The 26101-nt window shown below is 46.8% G+C and overlaps 1 protein-coding gene across 3 annotated transcripts in view; it reads left to right on the top strand.

The window, feature by feature from the left end:
• Window positions 1–26101, top strand: part of fgd6 (FYVE, RhoGEF and PH domain containing 6) — a 312715-nt gene that overhangs the window by 152256 nt on the left and 134358 nt on the right. For 2 of the 3 annotated variants that reach the window (XM_072471885.1, XM_072471884.1), the window contains exons 13-14: window positions 6090–6173; window positions 20625–20704. In XM_072471885.1, the coding sequence (XP_072327986.1) occupies window positions 6090–6173; window positions 20625–20704 (164 nt within the window). Of the gene's footprint in view, window positions 1–6089; window positions 6174–18870; window positions 20585–20624; window positions 20705–26101 lie in introns of those variants that run through there. The other variant, XM_072471886.1, reaches the window with a different exon arrangement.

The following is a 26101-nucleotide window of genomic DNA, read 5'->3' as shown; positions in this document are numbered from 1 at the left end:
AAAAACAACAATAATGGAACTTCGACTGGTACGACATGGTACAACTCTGCAAATGCTGGACACTGTTACTGCTCAGCTCAATGCAATGACATACCATGGCAGGTGGCAGGACGACACAGATTGCATACATCGCCACCACAAGCATCAAAAGAAAAAAAGAGTCCACATCAGACAACAAAGTGATTTGGCCACTTCTTGGTTCCTTACGCACAGGGACACTGACGGCGTTTATAAAGCAATGCCACCATCAACATCACCACCTCACCAACCAAACAAGAAAGACACTCGACCAGAATAATTAATGAACTTTAGACTCATACATATGATTTGGACTTATTGGGTAATCATCCCTCATCATGATTTGTACATGTCATCACGTATCTACCTATTTTGTTCAATTTTTTTTCACACTGTACAGAAAATATGTAACACGAAAAAAGGGGGGATGTGGTGATATGCATCACTGTAAATACACAGGGGCTTAATGCAAGTACACACAGATAAACACTAGAGGGAGCACCAGAGACATCATGACACAGATATTCAACCAATAGGTCAGTAAGATCGGACACGACCAATGGGCAGTCAAGACACACACACAGGTGACACCACCACAAGGGGGCTACCCATATAAAAGGACACAGCACACATGATCTTTCTCTTTCCAGTGGAGACACTTAGTGAGTACAGATAGGGTTGATGGAAACACATCACACCCACCACATGGATTGTAGCAGACTGGTTAGTTAGTCTGAGTTGCCAAAGCAGGATTAACAGGAGAGTCGAATCCAAGTAGGAGAATTGTTGATAGTTTAATAAATGTGTTAAAGCTATCTCCAAGTCTGAACCTTCCTTTGTCAGAGTGTACGTCAAGGAAGCAGCTTATGTTACGTCACGAGCATAACAAAACACTCTTCTCATCAATCTCATCGAGGGCCAAGCTCTCACTCCCTTCCAGAACAATGCTCTATACCAAGGATTTTGCAAGTTTAAAAAAAAATTTTTTATGAAAGGTTTTCATAAAATATCAATAACAAAATGAGAAAGAAAAAAGAACCCAACAGGGTTAAGTACAAAACACAATCTAAAAAAGCAACCCCCCAAACCCCTCCCCCCCCCCCCCCCCTGTACATAAATAATAAATTAACATTAACACCCCGACTTAACACATCAGGTGTATACACCCCCTCAGAAATAACATAAACAAAAATAAAGTAAACCCCCCCCCCCGAGCTGCTGCTGCCATTAACCAATGTCTATTGTTCTGCCAGAAAGTCTAAGAACGGTTGCCACCGCCTAAAGATCCCTTGTACCGACCCTCTCAAGGCGAATTTCACCCTCTCCAATTTAATGAACCCTGCCATATCGCTGATCCAGGATTCCACGCTTGGGGGCCTCGCATCTTTCCACTGAAGGAGAATCCTTTGCCGGACTACCAGGGACGCAAAGGCCAGAATTCCGGCCTCTTTCACCTCCTGCACTCCCGGCTCCTCTGCCACCCCAGATATTGCGAGCCCCCAGCCCGGTCTGACCCTGGATCCTACCACCCTCGACACCGTCCTCGCTATGCCCTTCCAAAATTCCTCCAGCGCTGGGCATGCCCAGAACATATGGGTGTGATTTGCTGGGCTCCCTGAGCACCTAACACACCTGTCCTCACCCCCAAAGAACCGGCTCATCCTTGTGCCGGTCATGTGTGCCCTGTGCAGCACCTTAAACTGTATGAGGCTGAGCCTCGCGCACGAAGAGGAAGAGTTCACCCGCCCTAGGGCATCTGCCCACGTCCCCTCTTCGATCTCCTCTCCCAACTCCTCCTCCCACTTACCTTTCAACTCCACCGCCGAGGCCTCCTCCTCTTCCTGCATCACCTGGTACGTTTCCGAGATGTTCCCCACTCCCACCCACCCCCCCGAGAGCACCTTGTCCTGTACTGTGTGTGGCAGTAGCCGTGGGAATTCCACCACCTGCCGTCTGGCAAACGCCCTTACCTGTAAGTACCTGAAGGTGTTCCCCAGGGGGAGCCCGTACCTCTCCTCCAGCTCACCCAAGCTCGCGAACGTCCCATCCACAAACAGGTCCCCCAACCTTCGTATCACTGCCCTGTGCCACCCCGAAAACCCTCCACCTGTTCTTCCTGGGGCGAACCGGTGGTTCCCCCGTAATGGGGTCCACACCGAGGCCCCAACTTCCCCCCCTATGCCGCCTCCACTGCCCCCAAATTTTGAGGGCTGCCACCACCACCGGGCTCGTGGTATACCTCCCTGGAGGGAGCGGCAGCGGCGCCGTTGCCAGCGCCCTCAGACTCGTGCCCACACAGGACGCCGTCTCCAGCCTCTTCCATGCAGCCCCCTCCATCACCCACTTGCGCACCATCGTCGCATTGGCGGCCCAGTAGTACCCACAGATGTTGGGCAGCGCCAGCCCCCCCCCCATATCTCTACTCCGCTCCAGGAACACCCTTCTCACCCTCGGAGTCCCTCGCGCCCACACAAACCCCATTATACTTTGGGGCAGCACGGTAGCATTGTTGATAGCACAATTGCTTCACAGCTCCAGGGTCCCAGGTTCGATTCCGGCCTGGGTCACTGTCTGTGTGGAGTCTGCACATCCTCCCCGTGTGTGCGTGGGTTTCCTCCGGGTGCTCCGGTTTCCTCCCACAGTCCAAAGATGTGCAGGTTAGGTGGATTGACCATGCTAAATTGCCCTTGCAGTGTCCAAAATTGCCCTTAGTGTTGGGTGGGGTTACTGGGTTATGGGGATAGGGTAGAGGTGTTGACCTGGGGTAGGGCGCTCTTTCCAAGAGCCGGTGCAGACTCGATGGGCCGAATGGCCTCCTTCTGCACTGTAAATTCTATGATAATCTATACTCCTGTTAACCCGCCTGATAAAAGCCTTCGGGATAAACACGGGGAGGCACTGGACCAGGAACAAAAACCTTGGGAGCACCGTCATTTTGATTGACTGCACCCTACCTGCCAAGGACAGCGGCAACGCGTCCCACCTCTTGAACTCCTCCTCCATTTGCTCCACCAGCCTTGTAAAGTTAAGCCTATGCAGGGCCCCCCAGCTCCTGGTCGCCTGGACCCCCAAATATCTGAAGCTCCTCTCCGCCCTTTTTAGTGGGAGCTCGCCAATCCCCCTCTCCTGGTTCCCTAGCTAAACTACGAACAGCTCGCTCTTCCCCATATTGAGCTTGTACCCCGAAGAGTCCCCGAATTCCCTAAGGATCCTCATTACCTCTGGCATTCCTCCCACCGGGTCCGCCACATACAGCAGCAGGTCGTCCACATAAAGCGACACCCTATGCTCCTCCCCACCCCGCACCAACCCCCTCCAGTTCCTCGACTCTCTCAGTGCCATAGCCAGGGGTTCAATCGCCAGTGCGAAGAGCAGGGGGAACAGGGGACACCCCTGTCTCGTCCCTCGGTGCAACCGAAAGTACTCGGACCTCCTCCTATTTGTGGCCACACTCGCCATCGGGACCTCATACAACAGCCTAACCTGACAAACCCCTCCCCAAACCCGAACCTCTTCACCTCCCACAGGTACCCCCACTCTTCTCTATCGAAGGCTTTCTCAGCGTCCATCGCCACCACTATCTCCGCCTCCCCCTCCCTCGCCGGCATCATGATAACGTTCAAAGGCCTCCGCACATTCGCGTTCAACTGTCTCCCCTTCACAAACCCCGCCTGATCTTCATGGATGACCTGCGGCACACAATCCTCAATCCTCGTGGCTAAGACCTTCGCCAGCACCTTGGCATCTACATTTAGCAAGGAAATCGGTCTGTAAGACCCACATTGCAGGGGATCCTTGTCCCGCTTCAGGATCAAGGAGATCAGTGCCCGGGACATCGTCGGGGGTAAAGCCCCCCCCTCCCTTGCCTCATTAAAGGTCCTAACTAACAGCGGGCCAAACAGGTCCATATATTTTTTGTAGAATTCGACCAGGAAACCGTCCCGCCCCGGTGCCTTCCCCGCCTGCATGCTTCCTATCCCTTTGAGGATTTTGCAAGTTGCTGAGTGCATACTCTCCATGCTTCATTCTGTACTATTAAGGCCACAAATTGCACCCAAAGACAAATCCTGGGGTCAACAAGAGGATAAGTACCATTGATTGAGGAAGTTTCTCAAGACTGATCTCCTCCCTTGGGGAGAAACCAGATTATTAAGGAAGCAGAAATCAGCATTAAAATGGTACTGGCTTTTTTAAGTACAGTACTGGTACTTAGTGAGATTTAGTAACCTGTTTTTGAGTGGATTCTATTCCAGTTTTTGAGCTAGCTGCCAGATATATTAAGCTACAACACAAGCTGTCATTCTTCATTTATCTTTCCCGAAGTATGTAAAAAGGGAATGTTTGGCTGAGACAAATTGGGTCCATTTTCGGCAGAGTCTAGAGAATTTATAATGGGGAATAGCGAAATGGCAGAGAAGCTAAATTATTACTTTTTGTCTGTCTTCATTGAAGAAGATTCAAAGATCTCCCAAAATTATAAATCCAAGGCACTTGAGATTTCTGGGGAGAATGTGAAATTGAAGGAAATTAGGTTGTATTGGAGAAATTAATGAGACTGGAGGTTGTTAAATCCCCAGGACCTGATATTCTCCATCCCAGAGTGTTGAAAGAGGTAGCTGTGGAAATATTGGATGCACTGGCGATCATCTTCCAAAATTCTATAGATTCTGGAATGGTTGCTGCAGTTTGGAAGGTAGAAAATATCACCACTCTAGTTAAGAAGGGAGGGAGAGAGGAAACTACAGACCTGTAGTAAGGTAAAAGGGAACCCACTGAGGACTGAAATGAGACTCTTTTCACTCCGAGGGCTGTGAACCATTGGAATTCTCTATCCCAGAAGGTTGTGGAAGCTCAGCTATTGAGTATGTTTAAAGCAGTGGCTTGCTCTTCTATGTTCCTAAATAATGTTCATAAAAAGCAGGACAAATAAACCCCTACCAGTTTCTGCCTACACTCGATCATCAGCAGAATAATGGAGGCATCACAACAGTGCTGTGAAGCGTCAGCTGTGAAGGCCACTCAGCTCCTGTCTTTGTTGTAGCCTTGGTCCAAACATGGACAAAAGAGCTGAACCCCAGAGCGGAGAGTGACTGCCCTTGACATCAAGGCAACATTTGACCAAGTGTGACATCAAAGAGCCCAAGCAAAATTGAAGTCAATAGGAATGGGGGGAGCTCCCCAGTGGTTTGAGTCAAACCTCGCACAAAGAATGATGGTTGTGTTTGTTGGATGTCAGTCATCTAATTCAAGGACATTACTGCAGGAGTCCCTCACGGTAGTTTCCTAGGTCCAACCATCTTCAGTTACTTCATCAGTGACCTTCCTTCCATCAAAAGATGTACTGCAGCAACTCTTCAAACCTCCTTTCACAGCATCTTCCAATTCCGGGACCTTTAATACCTCTAATAAGAAGGGTAAGGGCAACAGATGCATGGGAACACCACCACCTGCAAGTCCCCCATCCGGAACCAGACACTATCCTGACTTGGAACTATAAAACCATTCCTTTACTATCAATAGGTCAAAAATCCTGGAAGTTCTGTCCTACTAGCACTGGGTGTACCTGAAACACAAGGCAGCTGACCACCACTTCTCAAGGGCAATTAATAATAATCGCTTATTGTCACAAGTAGGCTTCAATGAAGTTACTGTGAAAAGCCTCTAGTCGCCACATTCCGGCGCCTGTTCGGGCAGGCCGGTACGGGAATTGAACCTGCTGGCATTGTTCTGCATTACAAGCCAGCTGTTTAGCCCACTGTCCTAAACTAGCAAATAGAGATGGGCAACAAATGCTGGCCTAGCCATTGACGCCCACATTCCATGAAATATTTTTTTAGCTTACAATGGAATTGTCTGGCATTCAGTCAGTGCTCCCCATTGTTGAGATCAAGATCTCATCATATGACGTTTTAAAGGCACAGAAAATATGACGCAGGATTGCTTATTACATGTTGAGCTATCTGGTTCGGGAACTCTCTTTAAACCAATGTAGAGACAACATAGAGTTTTGCAGCTTGATCTTGAATTATTGCTGTGAATTCACAATTCGTATATAATGGTTTCCTTTGTAGCTGAATGACGTGTTACTGTACACTACGCCGGTACAATCTGGAATGTACAAGCTGAACAACATGCTTTCTCTAGCAGGTATGAAGGTAAGTGATATTTTCCCCCTCATCACTCTTTATGGATTATGTTGTTGAAGTGTAGTAAATCCTGTAAATACTACAGTAAGTTTTATTTTTTACAAAATTTGATTTGCACAGCTATGAAGATGTACAATTGAGAAAATATTGGAATTAAACTAGGTGGATTATTGATTCTCTGTGTAGCCTCGTTAAGCAGGTATTGGGAGAACTCAACATTGTGGCTCCATTGAGAAATAAACTAATTTTAATTACGACAAAGAAAGTCACTTGAGTATTGAAAAAAAAGACATACTGTTGAAGTTTAGACACGCAAGAATGCCACGTTTCGAAGGGAGCAACAATTTCTACTGCATGGGCAAAGGGTTGGTTGACATTTACAGCACAGAAGGAGGTCATTTGGCTGATTGTATCCATGCCGGTCAACAAAGATCTGACTACACTAATCCCATTTTCCAGCATTTAGCCCATAGCCCTGTAGGTTATGGCAGCGCAAGTGAATATCTAAATATGTCTTAAATGTTACTAGGGTTTCTGACTCAACCACCCTTTCAGGCAGTGAGTTCCAGACTCCCACCACCCTCTGGGTGAAAATATTTCTCCTCAACTCCCCTCCTAGCTTTCTACCTAAAATCCATGCCCCCTGGTTATTGGCCCCTCTACTAATGGAAAAAGTGCCTTCCTATTCACCCTATCTTTGCCCCTCATAATCTTGTACACCTCTATCAAGTCCCCTCTCAAATTTTGCTTCTCCAAGGAAAATAACCTAAATCTATCTAATCTTTCCTCGTAGCCTGGACCCTCCAGCCCAGGCAGCCTTCTGATAAATATCCTCTGCACACTCTCCAGTGCAATCACACCTTTCCTATAATGTGGTGACCAGAACTGCATGCAATACTCCAGTTATGGCCGCACAAGCATTTTATACAATTGCAGCATGATCTTCCTGCTCAAGTATGCTCAAGTATTCTATGCCTCTATTAATAGGGGAAAGTATCCCAGGTGCCTTGTTAACCACCTTATCTACCTGCCCTACCACCTTCTAGAATCTGTGGATAGGCATTCCAAGGTCCATCTGATCTTCAGTACTTTCCAGGGTCCTTCCATTCATAGTGTAATCCTTTAGCTTGTTAGCCCTCCCCAAGTGCATTACCTCACATTTTTCCAGATTGAATTCCATTTGCCACTGCTCTGCCCACCTGACTAGTCCATTGATATCCTCCGCAAATAGCAAGGGTCGCAGCACCGAGCCCTGCCGAACTGCAATGGAAAGAGACTTCCAGTCATAGAAACATCTCTCTACCATCGCCCTCTGCTTCCTGCCTCTCGTGGCAAGAGTCATGTTGACTCTGGTCAAAGCGTTGCCATGAAGAATGCACCAGATAGTGTACACAGAAGGTGGAGGGAAGTGGGCTGGCCAAGGTGAGGGATCTGTATTTGGAGGAAGGGTTCGCCAGGCTGGAGGAGCTAAGAGAGAGGATAGAGCTGTCGAGGGGCTGAGAGTTCAGGTATCTGCAGGTTAGGGACTTTGCGCAAAAGATCTGGAGAGATTTCCTTACATTGCCGGGATATACTCTGCTGGATCGACTGGCTTCCGGATGTGGAAAGGGAGGGAAGAATTGGAGATATATACAAGTGGCTTGGGGGGGGGGGGGGGGGGGGCAGGGAGACGAGGGGTGGTGAATATCAAGGCGAAATGGGAAGCGGAGTTGGGAGGGGAGATCAATTGGGGAATACGGAGTGAGGCACTGCATAGGGTAAACAAGACCTCCTGTTGTGCAAGGATGAGCCTGAGACAGTTGAAGGTGGTGCACAGGGTGCATATGACTCGGGTGAGAATGAGTGGGTTTTTTCAGGGGGTAGCAGATGAGTGTGAGAGGTATGGGCAGGGGTCAGCGAATCACACAAACATGTTTTGTGGTTGCGAAAAATTGGGAAGGTTCTGGGCGGAAGTGTTTGCGGTCTTAGCCAGGATAGTGGAGAAGGAGTTGGACGCGGGCCCTTTGGTGGCGCTATTTGGGGTTTCAGCGAAGCCGGAGCTCATGGAGAGGAAGACTGATGTTGTGGCCTTCGCCTCTCTGATTACATGGTGGCGAATTTTACTGGAGTGGCGGTCGGGCATCACCACTGGGGGTAGCGGCTTGGTTGGGTGACCTGTACAACTTCCTGCGGTTGGAGAAGATAAAATGTGAGTTAAGGAGCTCTGCAGAGGTGTTTGAGAAAAGGTGGGTGGATGTTTTTGACCATGTTGAGGCGGGGGGGGGGGGGGGGGGGGGGTGAGGGCGAGGGCGAAAAAGTGAGAAAACATTTGTATAGACTGTATAGTTGATTGCTGGGAAGTATGTTTCACGGGGTGTTTGTGTTGTGACCTGTTTTGATACATGTTGGTAATAAAATACATTTATAAAAAAATTAAGAATGCACCAGGATAATTAAAGTAAATTACTGCAGATGCTGGAATCTGAAACAAAAACAGAAAATACTGGATAATCACAGCAAGTCTGACTGTACATGTGGAGAGAGAAGGGAGCCAACATTTTGAGTCTGGATGACTCTCGCTTTGACAAAGAGTCATCCAGACTCAAAACGTTAGCTCCTTTCTCTCTTCACATCTGCTGTCAAACCTGATGTGATTGGCCAGAATGTACCAGGGTCTTGGCTCACTTATACTTGCTAGAAGCAGCATATATTCAAGGACCTATTCTCTGCAGGCGAAAGGAATATGTCCAGCATTGCATCTTTTGGGGATTTAAAAGTATGAGGGACAATAGGTCCCTGGTGCATTCTCCACAGAAATCTTTGAGCAATCAGAGATGACTTGCCTACCAATCGGCACCCTTTTCTCATGCGTATAAATTGTTGCCGTTTTGAAATTTGACATTCTTCCATCTGTCCTGATGAATGGACAACATCATGTTTCTTTTTCAGCAATACTCAAAAGTCTATTGAGCTACTGTAATTCAGAATGACAGGCCCGCAGTTCCTGTTGCTAGTTTGGAAATCCACTATGAAATACAGCATTTAAAGTTTAAGCATGATGTGGCGATACCGCCGCTGGACTGGGGTGGGCACAGTAGGAAGTTTTGGGGCAGTAGAGATCTCCAACACGGGGAATTACCAAGCAGAAACTGGTTAGCCAAGGTCCGCACACATGAGGACGGCTTCAACCGGGATCTTGGGTTAATTCCACATTACATGTAATCCCCACCATACTGCCTGGGTTTGCAGAACCCTACTAACTGTTCTGGGTTGAGACAATTCACACCTCGATTACCTGTGATTATCAATCACTCCACTCACACTGTTTGTTCTTGTAAAGACTCACATTTCAACCATTCTTCACATTCCAATCTGTAATTATCTTGCTATTGTGTCTCTCCTATATATGCTGTGATTGTGAACCTCCCTCCTCTTCACCTGATGATAGAGCAGTGCTCCGAAAGCTTGTGATTTCAAATAAACCTGTTGGACTTTAACCTGGTGTTGTGAGACTTCTTAAAGTTTAACCAAATGGGAAATATTTGAAGTTTCAAAAGAATGGGTATTACAGCATGGGCAATCTATAGCTTCTGTAGCCATCTGGGATAGCCACTTAAAATAAGGAACAGGGAAGGTCGCAAAGCATAACGGGAAAAATGGACAATGCGAGATTCAGGCAGGCTCAGAGCCTGAATGTATATTTGTGAGCGAGGAATCCAGACAGTATCGAAACCCCCAACCGATTAGCATTTTGATGGCCCATCTCCGCCAGACAAAGGACTGATACTTGAGTGACCAATACAATCCCAGACATTTTGGCGTCACTCCCTGTACCCAGAAAGCGTAAACAACAGGATCAATGACCGCTTAGGATACGCCCAGCCATGAAGGCACCCGCCCCTTTATTGGTTCGAATCGAACACGGTGATCAAGAATTACCTAATTAGTGGGGTCCAAACTGAAGGATCGCCCAAAAGAGCGCGAAAACTCCCAAGGATAAAAAGAGAGACCACCATGTGTTCGTCCTCTCTTGGACCTGGTGCTCCAGCAACGTCTACTTCCAAGTGCAGCACCACTGGAAGCAAGTTCAAGTTCAACGCCCGCTACCAGACGGATGAGCCCAGCTGAGCAGCAGGTACTTCTACAGACCTGATAGACCCAGAATCGAACAACGGCCACTGTTCCTCTGACCTAAGCCAGGTGCCTGAAGTTAAGTACAGGATGTCATAGTTGATAGGTGTAGTTTAACTAGTAGTGTTTATGTTGCATGATAATTGTGTGTGTAAATAAAGTACCCTTGATCTTGAACTAACTAACTGGTGTTTGGCTCTTTGATTGATATCCGGTTGAACCTTGTGGCCATTTGATACCTGGCGACTCTGAGCAACATAATATTGATATCCAAAGAAAGAAGGGCAACCTCATTGATTGCCATATTTACAGTAGGTAAAAAAAGGTAACAGTTATTGGTGACTCTGGTGGGAGTCGACCCAGACGGGACTGTGTCACTCCGAGAGAACCCACAAAACGATTGAATTAGAAGTCCAAATTGGCAAAGTAAAAGAAACCACAAGCGAAACCAGTATCGATCAAACCTTCAAATTCGGAAGTGTGTAATTTGCATGCGTACTAATAAAGGGATATAAGGTAACCTCGATCGATTTTGTTGCGTGAAACTTTCGGGAGTTGCGTAAACCGGAAAATAGCTTGAGCCGTACCCGTGTTTGCACCACCGCTTTATTCCCCCTTGTCCCAAATTCCCGGTAGAAACAGAGATAATCGTAGGGGTGGCGATGAAGGCAATGGAACGCCTCATGCATCCACAAGAGCCCGAGGTCGCAGCGACCAACAGAGCAGAACAGTGTCCCATATGGGAAGAAGAGATTAGGAAATACCTAAAGGAGAAAGGATGGCCCCTATGGTCGGAATTTTGTGCGAATGAGGAAACTGGTCCTGGCAGCATAGGACAAACTTGGTGGGACAGCCTGACCGAGATCCACAAGAAGAATTAGAGTTCGTAAACCGATGGTAATCGTGTCCTGCTTGGCACAATTGCGAGGCACAGAGGACAGCTTGAGGAGAAAGAGAGGAGTAGAGAGGGAAATGTTAGCGAGTGTGAGAAATTAAACGAGCAACTCCAAGAGCAGCTAGCGGCGAAGGACAAGGAGGTGGCTGATGTCAAGATGGCGCACCAATATTGTCTCGCCCACCTAAGCAGCTTTTAGATTCACTACAATAAGGCCTACCAGGACACGCAACGTGCGGTGTTGGTAAGAGAGGAAACGGAGAACCAAGCAGAACAGTTGAGAAAACAATGTGAGGATTTAAAGGCAGCCCTACGAGCACTCCACAGTTCCACCACGGAACAGAGGCAGAGTTCGGTGGATCATGCAAAGTGCAGGCAGCAAATTGCAAGATTGCAATCACTGCTATCCGTTCCGAACGGGTTCAGAGATACCTTGGCCCACAATTAGATCAGGAAGATGGCCCCGATTGGCAGGAACTTAGTGAAACGGCCCAACGGTACGTGACCGAGACAGAAAATCAGAATAGAGCCCCCAGGCCCCGAAAAGGAAAGCACCCGCACCACCGACTGCACAGGCAGCACCCAACCCAATGAATCCCATCACCACGCAGCGTAGAGTAACAGCAGAAGACCAATCCGATTTTGTGTACACCACCCCACTAACCATTACCCAGTTAAGAGATGCCCGCGATAAAATTGAGACTTTTCACCCCACGTCAGACCCACTTTTCCGAACGTGTTAGGCAGCAATGTACGGTCTGGACGAGCAGGAAGAAGTAAAGCTCATAGTGATGAGCCTTGACCCGTCGGTTAGTTCAGCCCTTCCTGACCCACAAAATGTAGGAGGAGATTATAAATGATTTGGAGGAAAATGTAACTGGTCTGATTAGTAAGTTTGCAGACGACACAAAGGTTAGTGGAATTGCGGATAGCGATGAGGACTGTCAGAGGATACAGCAGGATTTAGATTGTTTGGAGACTTGGGCGGAGAGATGGCAGATGGAGTTTAATCCGGACAAATGTGAGGTAATGCATTTTGGAAGGTCTAATGCAGGTAGGGAATATGCAGTGAATGGTAGAACCCTCAAGAGTATTGAAAGTCAGAGAGATCTAGGTGTACAGGTCCACAGGTCGCTGAAAGGGGCAACACAGGTGGAGAAGGTAGTCAAGAAGGCATACGGCATGCTTGCCTTCATTGGCCGGGGCATTGAGTATAAGAATTGGCAAGTCATGTTGCAGCTGTATAGAACCTTAGTTAGGCCACATTTGGAGTATATTGTTCAATTCTGGTCGCCACACTACCAGAAGGATGTGGAGGCTTTAGAGAGCGTGCAGAAGACATTTACCAGAATGTTGCCTGGTATGGAGGGCATTAGCTCTGAGGAGCGGTTGAATTAACTCGATTTGTTCTCACTGGAACAACGGAGGTTGAGGAGCGACCTGATAGAGGTCTACAAAATTATGAGGGGCATAGACAGAGTGGATAGTCAGAGGCTTTTCCCCAGGGTAGCGGGGTCAATTACTAGGGGGCATAGGTTTAAGGTGCGAGGGGCAAGGTTTAGATGAGATGTACGAGGCAAGTTTTTTACGCAGAGGGTAGTGGGTGCCTGGAACTCGCTACCGGAGGAGGTGGTGGAAGCAGGGACGATAGTGACATTTAAGGGGCATCTTGACAAATACATGAATAGGATAGGAATAGAGGGATACGGACCCAGGAAGTGTAGAAGATTGTAGTTTAGTCGGGCAGCATGGTAGGCACGGGCTTGGAGGGCCGAAGGGCCTGTTCCTGTGCTGTACATTTCTTTGTTCTTTGAGGTATCCTCCAAGATATGAAAACAGCCATTTTAGAAGCCATTGGCTACAATAGACGCGATCCAGTAGAAGGACTCAACCAGTGCAGACAGAAAAGGGGAGCGCATTTTGCTGGACGCCTCTGGATCCACTTTACCGCTGTATTCGGTGATTTAGCCGCGCCCATTTATCGATAGACAATACGGCCAAATGGACCCGTATTCTAGTCTCCGACGCCACGGAGGCAGGACAAAAGGCATGTGCCAACTACGACCCCTCAGACCTGGCACACAATGAAGTGTGGGTGAAGTGATTATCTAGAGCTTGGGAACAGTTCCTACAGAAAAAGACAGACCAAGAAAGAGTAGATGCCAACATGAACCCAGTAAGGGCACACCAAGACCCCGCATGGGTAAATGAAGGCAGAAGTAACACACAGCACCGTAAAGTGCAGGAATGTTACAATTGTGGACAGAAAGGACATTATGCACGAGAATGCCAAGACCCCTGAAACAGCAACGGCATCAGCCCACAAATGCAGACAATGCATAGAAACAATGCCAGACCCATCCACAGCGTTAGCGCCCGAGCAGATAATTTGGCCATAAATGGAACCGATTGACGGTGTTCGGACTCCCCAACTTAGGTCTGCGACACACTTTGGGATAAACCCGGAAGACCGGTAGTTGCAGGCACAGTCTGGGGATACCCAGTAGAGTTCCTTTGGGACACAGGAGGATCCTGAACCACGTTAAACTCCTCCACGATGTACCAGCGAGATATATGGCCCACTACAGACACCATTACCCTTAGTGGCTTTACAGGTCACCTCCAGCAGGGACACATTACAGCCCCTGTGGATATCCAGATCGGCAACATTAACACAAAACACTCAGTCGTTTTGGTAGATTTACCCCAGACAGCAGAACACATCTTGGGAATAGATTTTATGAGTTCACACAACCTTTCTTTCGACGTCATAAATAAATGTGTGTGGAAAATGGCCAGAGCAGCACGAGCCACGCTCACAGTAGGAGACAATGCACACAGCATTAGCTCAGTGGGAGAGTACTGGTTCGATCCACAAACCATTACCACAGACAAAACAGTTAGAGAAGTCTTGAAAAGACATAAAGCATCATTTGCCCAACACAAGCACGACTGCGGTAAGATCCCAGGAGTGGGAGGGCATAGCCTCAAAATAAGGGGAAGTAGATTTAGGACTGAGTTTAGGAGGAACTTCTTCACCCAAAGGGTTGTGAATCTATGGAATTCCTTGACCAGTGAAGCAGTAGAGGCTCCTTCATTAAATGTTTTTAAGATAAAGATAGATAGTTTTTTGAAGAATAAAGGGATTAAGGGTTATGGTGTTCGGGCCGGAAAGTGGAGCTGAGTCCACAAAAGATCAGCCATGATCTCATTGAATGGCGGAGCAGGCTCGAGGGGCCAGATGGCCTACTCCTGCTCCTAGTTCTTATGTTCTTATTACAGGTCCCGATCCTAAGCCCCAGAAACAATACGGCTTTCCACAGCAAGCCGAGGGAGAGATAGTCAAAGTAATCCAGAGTTTATTGGACCAAGGAGTAATTCGGCCCGTAGCATCAACGAACAATGCCCCAATCTGGCCCATAAGAAAACCAGATGGTTCATGGCGACTGACCATCGATTATGAGGAATTAAACAAAGTGACTCCGTTAGCAGTCCCCACCGTTGCCACAAGTCCCGAGACCATGTTAAAACAGGGACTCCAGTCAAAATGTTTCACGGTTTTGGACATTAGCAGTGGCTTTTGGTCCATTCCATTGGATAAAAAGTGCCAGTACAAATTTACGTTCACTTTCCAGGGACAGCAGTACACGTGGACGTGCCTTTCACAAGGCTTCCACAACCCCCCCCCCCCCCATTTTTCACAGACAATTGGCGAACGAATTATCAAAATTTTCCCGACGTGAATGTCTCGTTCAGTATGTGGACTACTTGCTCCTACAGACTGACACCAAGGAAGAGCACATTTTGCTGCTTTCGGAACTATTAGGACTCCTCAAAGAAATTGGATGCAAAATTAACCCCATAAAAAAGCCCAAATTCTCCAGGAAAAAAAATCACTTATTTGGGTACGGTCATCACGCATGGTAAGTGTGAGATAGAACAGAAATGGATAGATTCGATTGTAAAATTGCCCTTGCCCCAAAATGTTACAGCACTCCGGTCATTTTAGGACTGGTCGGTTATTGCAGGAACCGCATAGACTGTTTCGCCACAAAAGCAGCCCCACTTTCTGAGCTCCTTAAGAAACAGGCCCCATGGAAATGGCTTCCACAGCACACGGATGCCGTAGATACATTGAAACGCGCCCTAAGCACAGCCCCTGCTTTGCAGGCCCTAGATCCACACTCCCCATACGCAATAGAGGTAGCGACTGAACCCTTTCGGCCGTACTCCTACAGGAAAGGCACGATCGTTTAGGACCCGTAGCCTATGCCTCACGTGTTTTAGACCCCGTAGAGCAGGGATTTTCAGCCTGCGAAAGGCACATGCTCGCAGTTTTCTGGGCGGTACAGTACTTCTCATATACAACAGGACTCAACCCTGTAACCATTTTGATCGAGCATACCCTGACACCGCTTTTATTAGACGGTAGATTAAAAGACGGCACAGTAAGCCAAATTCGCGCAGCGCACTGGACCCTACTCCTACAAGGATGTGACATTACGGTAAAACGGACAAAGACGCACACGTTTCTCGCCGACAATTTACACTATGCAGGAACCCCACATAAGTGCGAGATCATTGCACCCAAGCACAGCACAAGCCACTTTGTTCCCAAATCGGTACCGAAAAAGACAGGCATCTGACCACAGACGACCCAGCCTACAGACAAAGCTCTAAACATTTATGTAGATGGCTCCTCCACAGTTCTTGATGGAAAAAGAATCACAGGATGTGGAATTTATGTAGAGGACGCGAAGGGACGCGCTTTAGAAGAAATCTCATTAAAATTGCCTGGACATTTAGGTTCACAGGTAGCTGAGTTAGCAGCCATTGCTTACATTGTGCAGCACCCAGATTCGTTCCCGACCCCAGCAGACATATATTCAGACAGTTTGTACGTCTGCAACAGCTTGACAGAATTCCTACCCCTGTGGGAATCTAGAGGATTTATATCCGCCAACGGAAAACCCCTACCCTCAGCGCCATTACTCAAACACATTCTCCAGACAGCGAAAGGTAGAAAATACGGAATCGTTAAAGTTAGAAGCCACCATCGTTCCACCCCACTTGGTAATGTGAAAGCAGACGCCCTAGCGAAAGCAGGCTCACGACATAGCCACTTTTAGCAACCCCCCGAGAGTGCCCCAGTACACGCGGTCCAGGTCTCACAGACCAACATTCAAGACTTAGCCCAAGCACAAAAAGAAGATGAGACACTAAAGGAAATTTTAAAAGGTGACTTCCCAGCTCCCTATGCTAAGTTTAAGGAGACTTTGACGATCCATGAGGGAATCGTTTTACAGGATGGTATTTATGTGGTCCCCACCCAGGATAGGAACCAGATTATTTGCAAATTCCGTGACCGACACGGACACCAAGGGATAGAATCCACCCTTGCCCACCTTTGGCCCGATTTAAAAACGTAACCCATTACATTGAGAATTGTTTGATTTGTGCCCAGAACAACCCGGACAGATATGCAAAGAAAGGTCAGCTCAGACACACCCGCCCTGTTAATGGCCCATGGACGAACTTGCAGTTAGACTATATTGGTCCCCTCCCCCCCTTCAGAAATGGATACAAATATGTGTTGGTCGTCATCGACACAGTCACAAAATGTGTAGAAGTATTCCCTTCAAGAACGAATACGGCCAAAGCTACGGCAAAAATTCTAAAGCACATTTTCACTAGATGGGGACTCCCCCGTAGTATTGATTTGGACCAAGGTTCGCACTTCACAGGCAGAGTTATGAAAAATGTCCTGACGATTTTTGGCATAAAACATAGAACATAAAACAGATGTTTCACATTGCCTATCACCCGCAGTCCAGCGGCATTGTGAAACTAATGAATCGGACACTAAAGGCAACACTTAGGAAGATGGTACAGCAGCATAATACGACATGGGACACAGTGCTCCCATTCATACTAATGTTTATTAGAAACACGATGTGAGTTCGACAGGTTACACCCCCCATACCCTCATGACCGGACGACCCATGAAGGGTACCGAGTATTTATTTGGACTTGATTTGGCCAGCCCCGCAATCACCGCCCTTACCAACGAAAAAGCGGTCCAAAACATGTTGGAGAATATTGAAGCAGCACAGCTCGTTGCAGCTGTTCGACTAGGCGCTAGACGAAAGCAGAGTAAGGCCTGCTTTGATAAGACCGTACACCCGACAGAGTATACGGTCGGACAGCAAGTCACGATCTCCCTGTACAATCTTAGTTCATTCCTCTTCCCTAAATTTGCAGGACCTTACTCAATTTCCGATAGTTTACAAGATCACATATCCTAATGGAAAATCAGTATGGTTCCATATGAACCAGCTTAAGGTTTGTGGAACGCAGTGCAGCCACTCATACCACCTCTCATTGGCAATGGCAGACAGCGGAGACCCGCCCACTGGCAACCCAATCCAGCCCTCCCCCAGCCAGGACAGCACGTCCACAGACATGACCCTGACCCGCCCCTGAGTCGAATTTCACCCTAACACTGGATTCGGCTGCTAGCGACAGCGATAGCACAACGGAGGCCCTTGATGGACCCGGGCAATGGAAACACAGACCAGGCCCCAGTCCTTACAGCCCCAGAGACACCGACCACGATATGATCGGCCCCTCGGACACAATCTATTTGCCGTTACCAGAATCTGACCCACCACCCGACGATAGCGACACCCCCATTGCCCCTACCGCCCGACAGAATACGAAAGATTGGCACCACGACAATTCCTATCTTCTGACACGGAACGACGAGATGGACCCCACATCGGCCCACGCCGCATTGGCACTGAAACTCCAGGCACGAGTTTGGCACCCGGGAGATGGTGATGACTCAGAGTCTGACTCCCACCATGCTAACCACTTTGAGACCCTTTTTGGAATGGAACCTTGAGGTGTCCAGATGATGAGAGAAAGGAACCGATTGAGATTTATGGTGTCCTATTCCCTGATGGAACCTGCCCGCTTTCTTCTTTAGTTTTTAAAAAATGTTGAATGTTCTCTCTCTTGTACGACTTTGTGTGTTGACCCCAGACACATTTCTTGATACAGTTGTGACTACTCCTCTGACGCCACATGGCAGTTAAAGGCACAAGTTTGCTGAAGTCCATATATGCTCAAAGTCTTACCGCTCTTGGAAGGCCGCACAGGCAGTGGAGTAACGGCACTGATCCCTGCCCTGCCTGAGGACCCCCTATATTTGGTCAGCCAAGCTCGGGTAGTGGAGCAACGGCACTGATCACCGCCCTACCCGGGGATTCCACCCATTCTTGCCCTGCCGCGGCTCATACGCACCCCTTTCGGATAATTATTTTCGAAACTCTTTTGCTGTTTTTACAACTGTGGTTTAAAGAATGCACTTTTGCCACAACTTTTGTCCCCTCTCGGGTGACCCTTCGGTTGCTATCCCCCACCAGCTATTTACATGTTCAAAACACTTGGTTGAAACGAGTTTACACTGGACTGAGAAATTGTCAACCCACTCAGCCCATCAAACACAGGCTGCGAGAGTGCTCGCACTGCGACAGAAATTTTTTCAGATGTCTTGTCTCTCAAATGGTTGTTTTAAAAAGAAAATGAGGGTGTCACATATGGGGAGGATTCTAAATGGGAAATTGGCAAGGAGAAACATACAGACAAACAAGATATTAAGCAACAAGATAATAACAGATATTATGCTTGTACCCCCAGGAAGATACGGATATACCAGAAGACAAAGGAAGATACAGACAAGATGAGGACAAACCTGATGATCTGCACCATGATCGTCGTTGGATCAATACAGTTGTGCACGTTACCTGCCCCTACACCCCATACCACACAGGCCCTACCCAACACGACACCCCTAGCCCGGACACTACACCACACTCAGACACAGCCACTGATACCCCCACATGGTATGATAATATCATAAAATGGTACTCCCTTTCGTACACAATAGAAGCCCTACTGGTTATAGCTATACTTCAGTGTCATCCAGACGATCCGACTTCGGAAATGGCGAAGGAGAGCCTCCCGCCCTCCAGTATACACACTCCAAGCCCCTTTCCTCGGACTCCAGCAAACCTCACACCCTTTCTGAATCCTTCCTCCCTAATAAATCCTGACGTTGTTTTTTTCAATAAAGTTACTTTCTTTGTATATGGACATTAGTGTTAAGTAGGAATGTGATGCTGCTATTGTGTATTTTGTATTGTAATATAAGTTATTCGGTTATTAGATAGCAGCATGAGTGTAGTTTAGTTAAGGACAGTTAGAGGTTCCCTTTTTTTTTGTGTAAAAAGACTGAAATTGATGTTTGAATGTTATAGTGCCCCCTTAGAATTTTTAGAGATATGTGTTATATTAGGGAAAACTTAGGTAAATATTTCGACCCATAGGACACAGTAGGGTAGAACCTGTCCTTGATTGAAGGTACCCGGCATGTCAGAGAACAGGAGAAGATCCAGTAGTGTGATCCTTCACGCCTCGCGTTGAGGATCAAGAGCACGGACTGTAGCCATCTGGGATGGCCACTTACAATAAGGAACAGGGAAGGTCACAAAGCGTAACGGGAAAAATGGACAATGCGAGATTCAGGCAGGCTCAGAGCCTGAATGTATAGTTGTGAGCGAGGAATCCAGACAGTATCGAAACCCCCAACCGATTAGTATTTTGATGGCCCATCTCCGCCAGACAAAGGACTGATACTTGAGTGACCAATACAATCCCAGACATTTTGGCGCCACTCCCTGTACCCAGGAAATGTAAACAACAGGGTCAATGATCGCTTAGGACACGCCCAGCCATGACGGCACCCGCCCCTTTATTGGTTCGAATCGAACACGGTGATCAAGAATTACCTAATTAGTGGGGTCCAAACTGAAGAACCGCCCAAAACCGCAAAAACTCCCAAGGATAAAAAGAGAGACCACCATGTGTTCGTCCTCTCTTGGACCTGGTGCTCCAGCAACGTCTACTTCCAAGTGCAGCACCACCGGAAGCAAGTTCAAGTTCAACGCCACTACCAGACGGATGAGCCCAGCTGAGCAGCAGTTTCTTCTACAGACCCGATAGACCCAGAATCGAACAACGGCCACTGTTCCTCTGACCTAAGCCAGGTGCCTGAAGTTAAGTACAGGTTGTCATAGTTGATAGGTGTAGTTTAACGAGTAGTGTTTATATTGCATGATAATTGTCTGTGCAAATAAAGTACCCTTGATCTTGAACTAACTAACTGGTGTTTGGCTCTTTGATCGATATCCGGTTGAACCTTGTGGTGGTATCATTCGATACCTGGCGACGCTGAGCAATATAATATTGATATCCAAAGAAAGAAGGGCAACCTCATTGATTTCCATATTTACAGTAGGTTAAAAAAAGGCAACACTTCCTATGCCAAAATGAAAATGTGTGTTTTTTTGTTGACCGGTTTGACTGATTGAAATGTGTTGTTTATCTTGAAGGTCAGTAAGCCATCTCAAGAAGCTTATCAGAATGAACTGAACATAGAGAGTGTGGAACGGTCATTCATTCTATCAGCAAGGTAATATCGCAGCCAGATCTGACTCAAATTGATACAGCATCACCAATCTTACATTAAGGGTTGCAACATCAGTTTATTAGGGAGGGACTATCACTTCAATGGAAATACAGTGCATGTAAAACAACAGATCTAACCACCGTGCCGCCGATATATTGTTATAATTAGTTAACGGCTTCTGTACCTTTACCGTATGCAACTAGCAGACTAGTACAAGGGAAACTAGATGGATGGTGGTTTCTTTTTATCCAGGATTTCCAATGCTCCTATACTCTTAAATGCATATTGTATGGTGATGCACATAATCTTGGTTAAGAGCAGAAGTGAGGTTGCAAAAGCAATAAATATTGGAGGCCGGAAAATAAGATTGGAGAATGTGGTTGTTGGACGATCAGTGGTTGTTCATTAATTTTATAGATTATATTGGTCATTGCTTCCTCATTGTACTAATTCTTGTTGGGAGAAAATCCTGTTTCCAATGTTATATATTTTTAAAGTAATTTTGCACAGGTCCAGCTCATGCAATAAGTTTATCTAATATCAGCAATTGATCAAAAATCCTTTTTGTCAAATACAGATGAAGGCGGCCAGTAGCCTATTCAAACAAGAATGTGCCTCTCTATTACAGCTTTCAACTGTATTTTTGAATATAGTTTCACGGATTTTGCCTCCACTAGACAATCCAGAAGTTATTTCCATTTGTTTATTCTGGGCATAAATTACAACTTTGCCTTCTGCCAAGTTACATATGTATTATCATGTATTACAGTCATAGTTTAGCTACTAATATTCTGACTTGCCTTGTTTGGAACATTTACTATCTTAAATTCTGCAACAAGGTCCATCTTAGTCACCAGCTTTAAAAGCCAAAAAGCTTACAGGCAAAATTCTTCACCTCGAAACGCCGCAAGCATGAACTACGATCGGGTGTCCGGCCAAAATTGAAGTCTGCACCCAGCGCCGATTCAGGCGCCATGCTCTAGTCCTTCATTGGTGGCGATAACAAGGTTTGCGGCCTGCGCAAGGGGGAGCGGGAGGTTCAAAAAACACTGAAAAAACATTGAAAACTGTCGGACTTTCTGGGGGATGGCTGCCTGAGCTGGGAGCAGTAGCAGGTAGTGACTTGATGCCAAGTCCGTGGACTTGGGGCGCCCCTCGGGATCAGGGTGGCCTGGCTCAGATAACCGTTGCTGCAGTCTGTCTTTTAAACGCAATCCTTTGGTTCTACAGACTCCTGGCTGCTCACACTGCTGAGTGCTGCCTGTGACCTTTAAATGCTCAGAAGGCCTCTGATCATCTGGGAGCCAACCCAGGCCACCCCTCCGGACACCCTGATACCCCAGCTGTACCTTCATAGGCCAAGCTCAATCAGTAGCCCACCTGGTATTGGCTGTCCTCATAAACGCTGCCCCATTACAGAGGAAGCAGCGGATCAGCAGAGCTCACCCCCAACTATAGGACACCTGCGCCATAGCCTTTGGAACCCTCCCAGGTTCTCTGCCCTCTCAGGGCAGAGGACTCACAAGTGACTCCCACTCCTCCAGATAACCAGCTGTCATCTCCTGGTGAGACAGACAGCACTGACTGCCTCTGCCGCCACCTTATTGGTAGTGTTCAGAGGGTAGGCTTGAGTCTGTGTCCACCCTGGAGAAGAGGGTGCCCCTCCACTCCTCACTGGCATGGAGCTGTGGGTCCTCCTCGGACTCCCGACCTTAGGGGGCAGGTCTTCTCGGAGCCACCTTGGTGGCGGCAGTGAGGGTGTAGTAAGCGGAGTGCTTAAGAACAGCTCCAGCTGCTAGGCTGTTTGGTGCTAACTCTGGCCCCAGTGGTTAGAACCCCGCTGTGTCGGGAATTGTTTGGAATTCACGGCAGCAGAGTGCTGGCCCACTAGCATGCCCTGAATTGCTGCCCGAAAAGCGCCACCAACGGGAATGTGAACCGCACAGAATTCAGTCCCGCTGTCAACACTTAGTCTCCCAAAGGGAGAATTTCGCCCTACATTTCTCCAATGTTTCCTCATAACAGAATAGTTTGAGTGGGATTGTCCAAAGGTTCTAAGGCTAAAGGACCTCCAGGATTTGAATGCCTCTTGTGTCTTGAGGGGAAGAATGAGCACAATTTTCACGGTGCAGTATGACCAGAGAACGTGTGTGGTTTTGTCACAATATCACCTTCATTGCTCAGTAATCTATTTTCTTCACTTGTAATTTTCCAATAATTTGAAATGTAAGTGCACTAAAAATCTTTGGTCATTTTCAATGTCACCTATAGCTATTTCTAAATCGTTGGAGTAAATATGTTGCATTTTTATCTTCCCGAGGTGCAGTATTATTTATTGGCTTAGTCATTAATCATTTATGTATTTTATTGAACTTATTTTGTAGATCATTGGAAGCTACCAAAGGAAGGCCATGAACATTTGGCATTGCACTCAGATCTTTTTCTCTCCAGCATCACATTCTTCATCAATACCTGCTGCTTACTCTTCGATCAATTTCTTATCCCTTTTTCTTGAATTTCTGCTGCTCTCCCTGTATGTGCTTTCTTAAATTGTTTTGTTTTGCTTTGCATATGTGTTTGTGTGTCTCTGTGTTTGTATGTCTGAGTGGTTTTCTCAGTGTGTACACTCTTCTATCCACTTTTCTCTATGTTCAGGGATTTATTTTTTCATATTAGTGCTGCTAAGTTAGGAGCAGCAGTGAGATGGGAAAAAAGAACCCCCTAATAATATATGGTTAACCCCCACAGACTCTTACTTAAAGGGTAGAGTGTTAATTACGTAATGTTTTGATAGTTTTTGTTATAAACCTCTTCAGGTTCATACAAGGCAATAGAGAAAAATATTAATATGGGAAATGATAGACAGTGACAGGAAGGGAAAGAGGGTACAAATCTAAGAGTAAATCGGCAGATAAGGATGGAGGCTACAATATAATATAAGGACAAAACTAATATCTTGTGGCTCTATCTTGGTGTCACTTGTGGGAGTGGTGCGCGGGCCCCCAAACAGTAACCCACAGTAGAATGGTGTAAAAAGGAAGAAATAATGGGAGCTTGTCTGAAATAAAATAATATCACTTATTGTCACAAGTAGGCTTCAAATGAAGTTACTGTGAAAAGCCCCTAGAGGCTACAAAGGTAGAATGATAATCATAGGGGATTTTAATCTACATATAGACTGGAAAAATGAGATGGACAAAAGTTATTGACATGAGGAATTCATAAATGTTTTCAGGATAGTTTCCTGAATGACCAGAGAACGTGTGTGGTTTTGTCACAATATCACCTTCATTGCTCAGTAATCTATTTTCTTCACTTGTAATTTTCCAATAATTTGAAATGTAAGTGCACTAAAAATCTTTGGTAATTTTCAATGCACAAAGAACAAAGAAAGGTACAGCACAGGAACCGGCCCTCCAAGCCTGCGCCGACCATGCTGCCGTCTAAACTAAAATCTTCTACATTTCCGGGGTCCGTATCCCTCTATTCCCATCCTGGTGCACATTCTGCACCAAACTGAGGGGAGACTATCTGACACCTGGTACTGCGCAATGAGACAGAATTAATTAATGCCCATAGTGAAGGCACCCCTAGGTAGTAGCGATCATAACATGATTGAATTTTACATTCAATTTGAGGGAGAAAAAAAGTGGGCCTAAGACTAGAATTTTAATCTTGAATAAGGGCAATTATGAGAATGTGAAAGCAGAGCTGGCTAAAGTAAAATGGCAAATTAGGTGAAGGGAAAGGTCAATTGAGATGCAGTAGCAGACATTGAAGGGAATATTTCACAATACACATTCCAACGAGAAAAAAATTCCAAGGGGAGGACCAACCACCCCTGGCTAAGTAAATATAAAGGCCCAGGCAAACGACCATTCAGAAACGATGCCTGTAAGAAACTCATATTTATTATATTACACCTCCTACTCCCCGAAGGGTCTCCCATCCCCGGCCAACACTTGGGCCAGGGCATTTATTTGTTTATTTTATTCATTTATGGGATGTGGATCACTGGTTAGGCCAGCATTTATTGCCCATCCCGAGTTGCCCTTCAGAAGGTGATGATGAGATGCCTTCTTGAACCGCTACAGTCCTTATAATAGTAATAATAATCTGTATTAGTGTCACATGTAGGCTTACATTAACACTGTAATGAACTTACTATGAAAATCCCCCAGTCGCCACACTCCGCTGCCCAGGTACACTGAGGGAGAATTCAGAATGTCCAATTCACCTAACAAGCACGGCTTTCGGGACTTGTGGAAAGAAACCAGAGCACGCGGAGGAAACACACGCAGACACGGGGAGTACGTGCAGACTCCGCAGCGACAGTGTCCCAAACCAGGAATCAAACCCGGGACACTGCCGCTGTGAGGCAACAGTGCTAACCATTGTGCTACTGTGCGGCCCCTTAAGGTGTAGCTACACCCGCTGTGCTGTTAGGAAGGGAGTTCCAGGAATTTGCCCCAGCTTCAGTGAAGGAGCGGCGATGTATTTCCCAAGTCAGGATGGTGAGTGATTCAGAGGGGAACCTCCATATGGAACTTCTTCAGCCAGAGCTTTGCGCAGGTGAAGGAGAGACAGCCTGAGTGAGTGAGACACATCCAGAGTGGGAATTGGAACTTGGTAATTTGGGCAGTGTGGTAATTCGGCGCGGAGCGGGAGGAGGTGCTGTTTCCCTTTTTGTTCTGTTTTTTCGTTTGGCTTTGTAACTGGTAATCCGCAGGGAGAGATCCAGAGTACATTCTGGGAAGCAGGGACAAAACCAGGGAGCTCCCTGGGAAGGTAGGTGATATAAAATCTTACCCCCAGGTTCCAGCGGCCTTCATTTTCGGGAGAGAGAGAGCCGGGGAGCAGCTTGGGAACAGGTCAGTGATAGATATTCTGCTATTCTGAGTGCTCCGGCTGGGGGGGCTGAAAAATGACATCACAGGACAGCTGTGACCTGATTGGCTGGTAGGGAATCAGCACTAAATTTAAAAATTAAACATTGTTAAATTAATTAAACATAATAAATTACTTAATCATAATTTAGAGGGGTATCTAAGCCAGAGATCGGAGAGTACTGTATTTAGCATTTAAATTTATAGTAGAAATCTAGTGTTGGGAAACATATAGTTAACAGTAACTTTAAAAAAATATATATTTTTTATTTTAATTTACTAATGAATTAACGCAATGTCAATTAGAGGGGTGCAGTGCTCTGACTGTGAGATGTGGCAGTTCCGGGAGGTTTCCAGCATCCCGGATGGCTACATCTGCAGAAAGTGCATCCAACTGGGGCGCCTCACAGACCACATGGTTCGGTTGGAGCAGCAGTTGGATGCACTTAGGAGCATGCAGGTGGCAGAAAGCGTCATAGATAGCAGTTATATAAATGTGGTCACACCCAAGGTG

Source organism: Scyliorhinus torazame, chromosome 13 (genome assembly GCF_047496885.1).
Source record: "Scyliorhinus torazame isolate Kashiwa2021f chromosome 13, sScyTor2.1, whole genome shotgun sequence".
Lineage (NCBI taxonomy): Eukaryota > Metazoa > Chordata > Chondrichthyes > Carcharhiniformes > Scyliorhinidae > Scyliorhinus > Scyliorhinus torazame.
The sequence above is the reverse complement of the archived record's forward strand: the minus strand, read 5'-3'. Positions and strand labels throughout refer to the sequence as shown.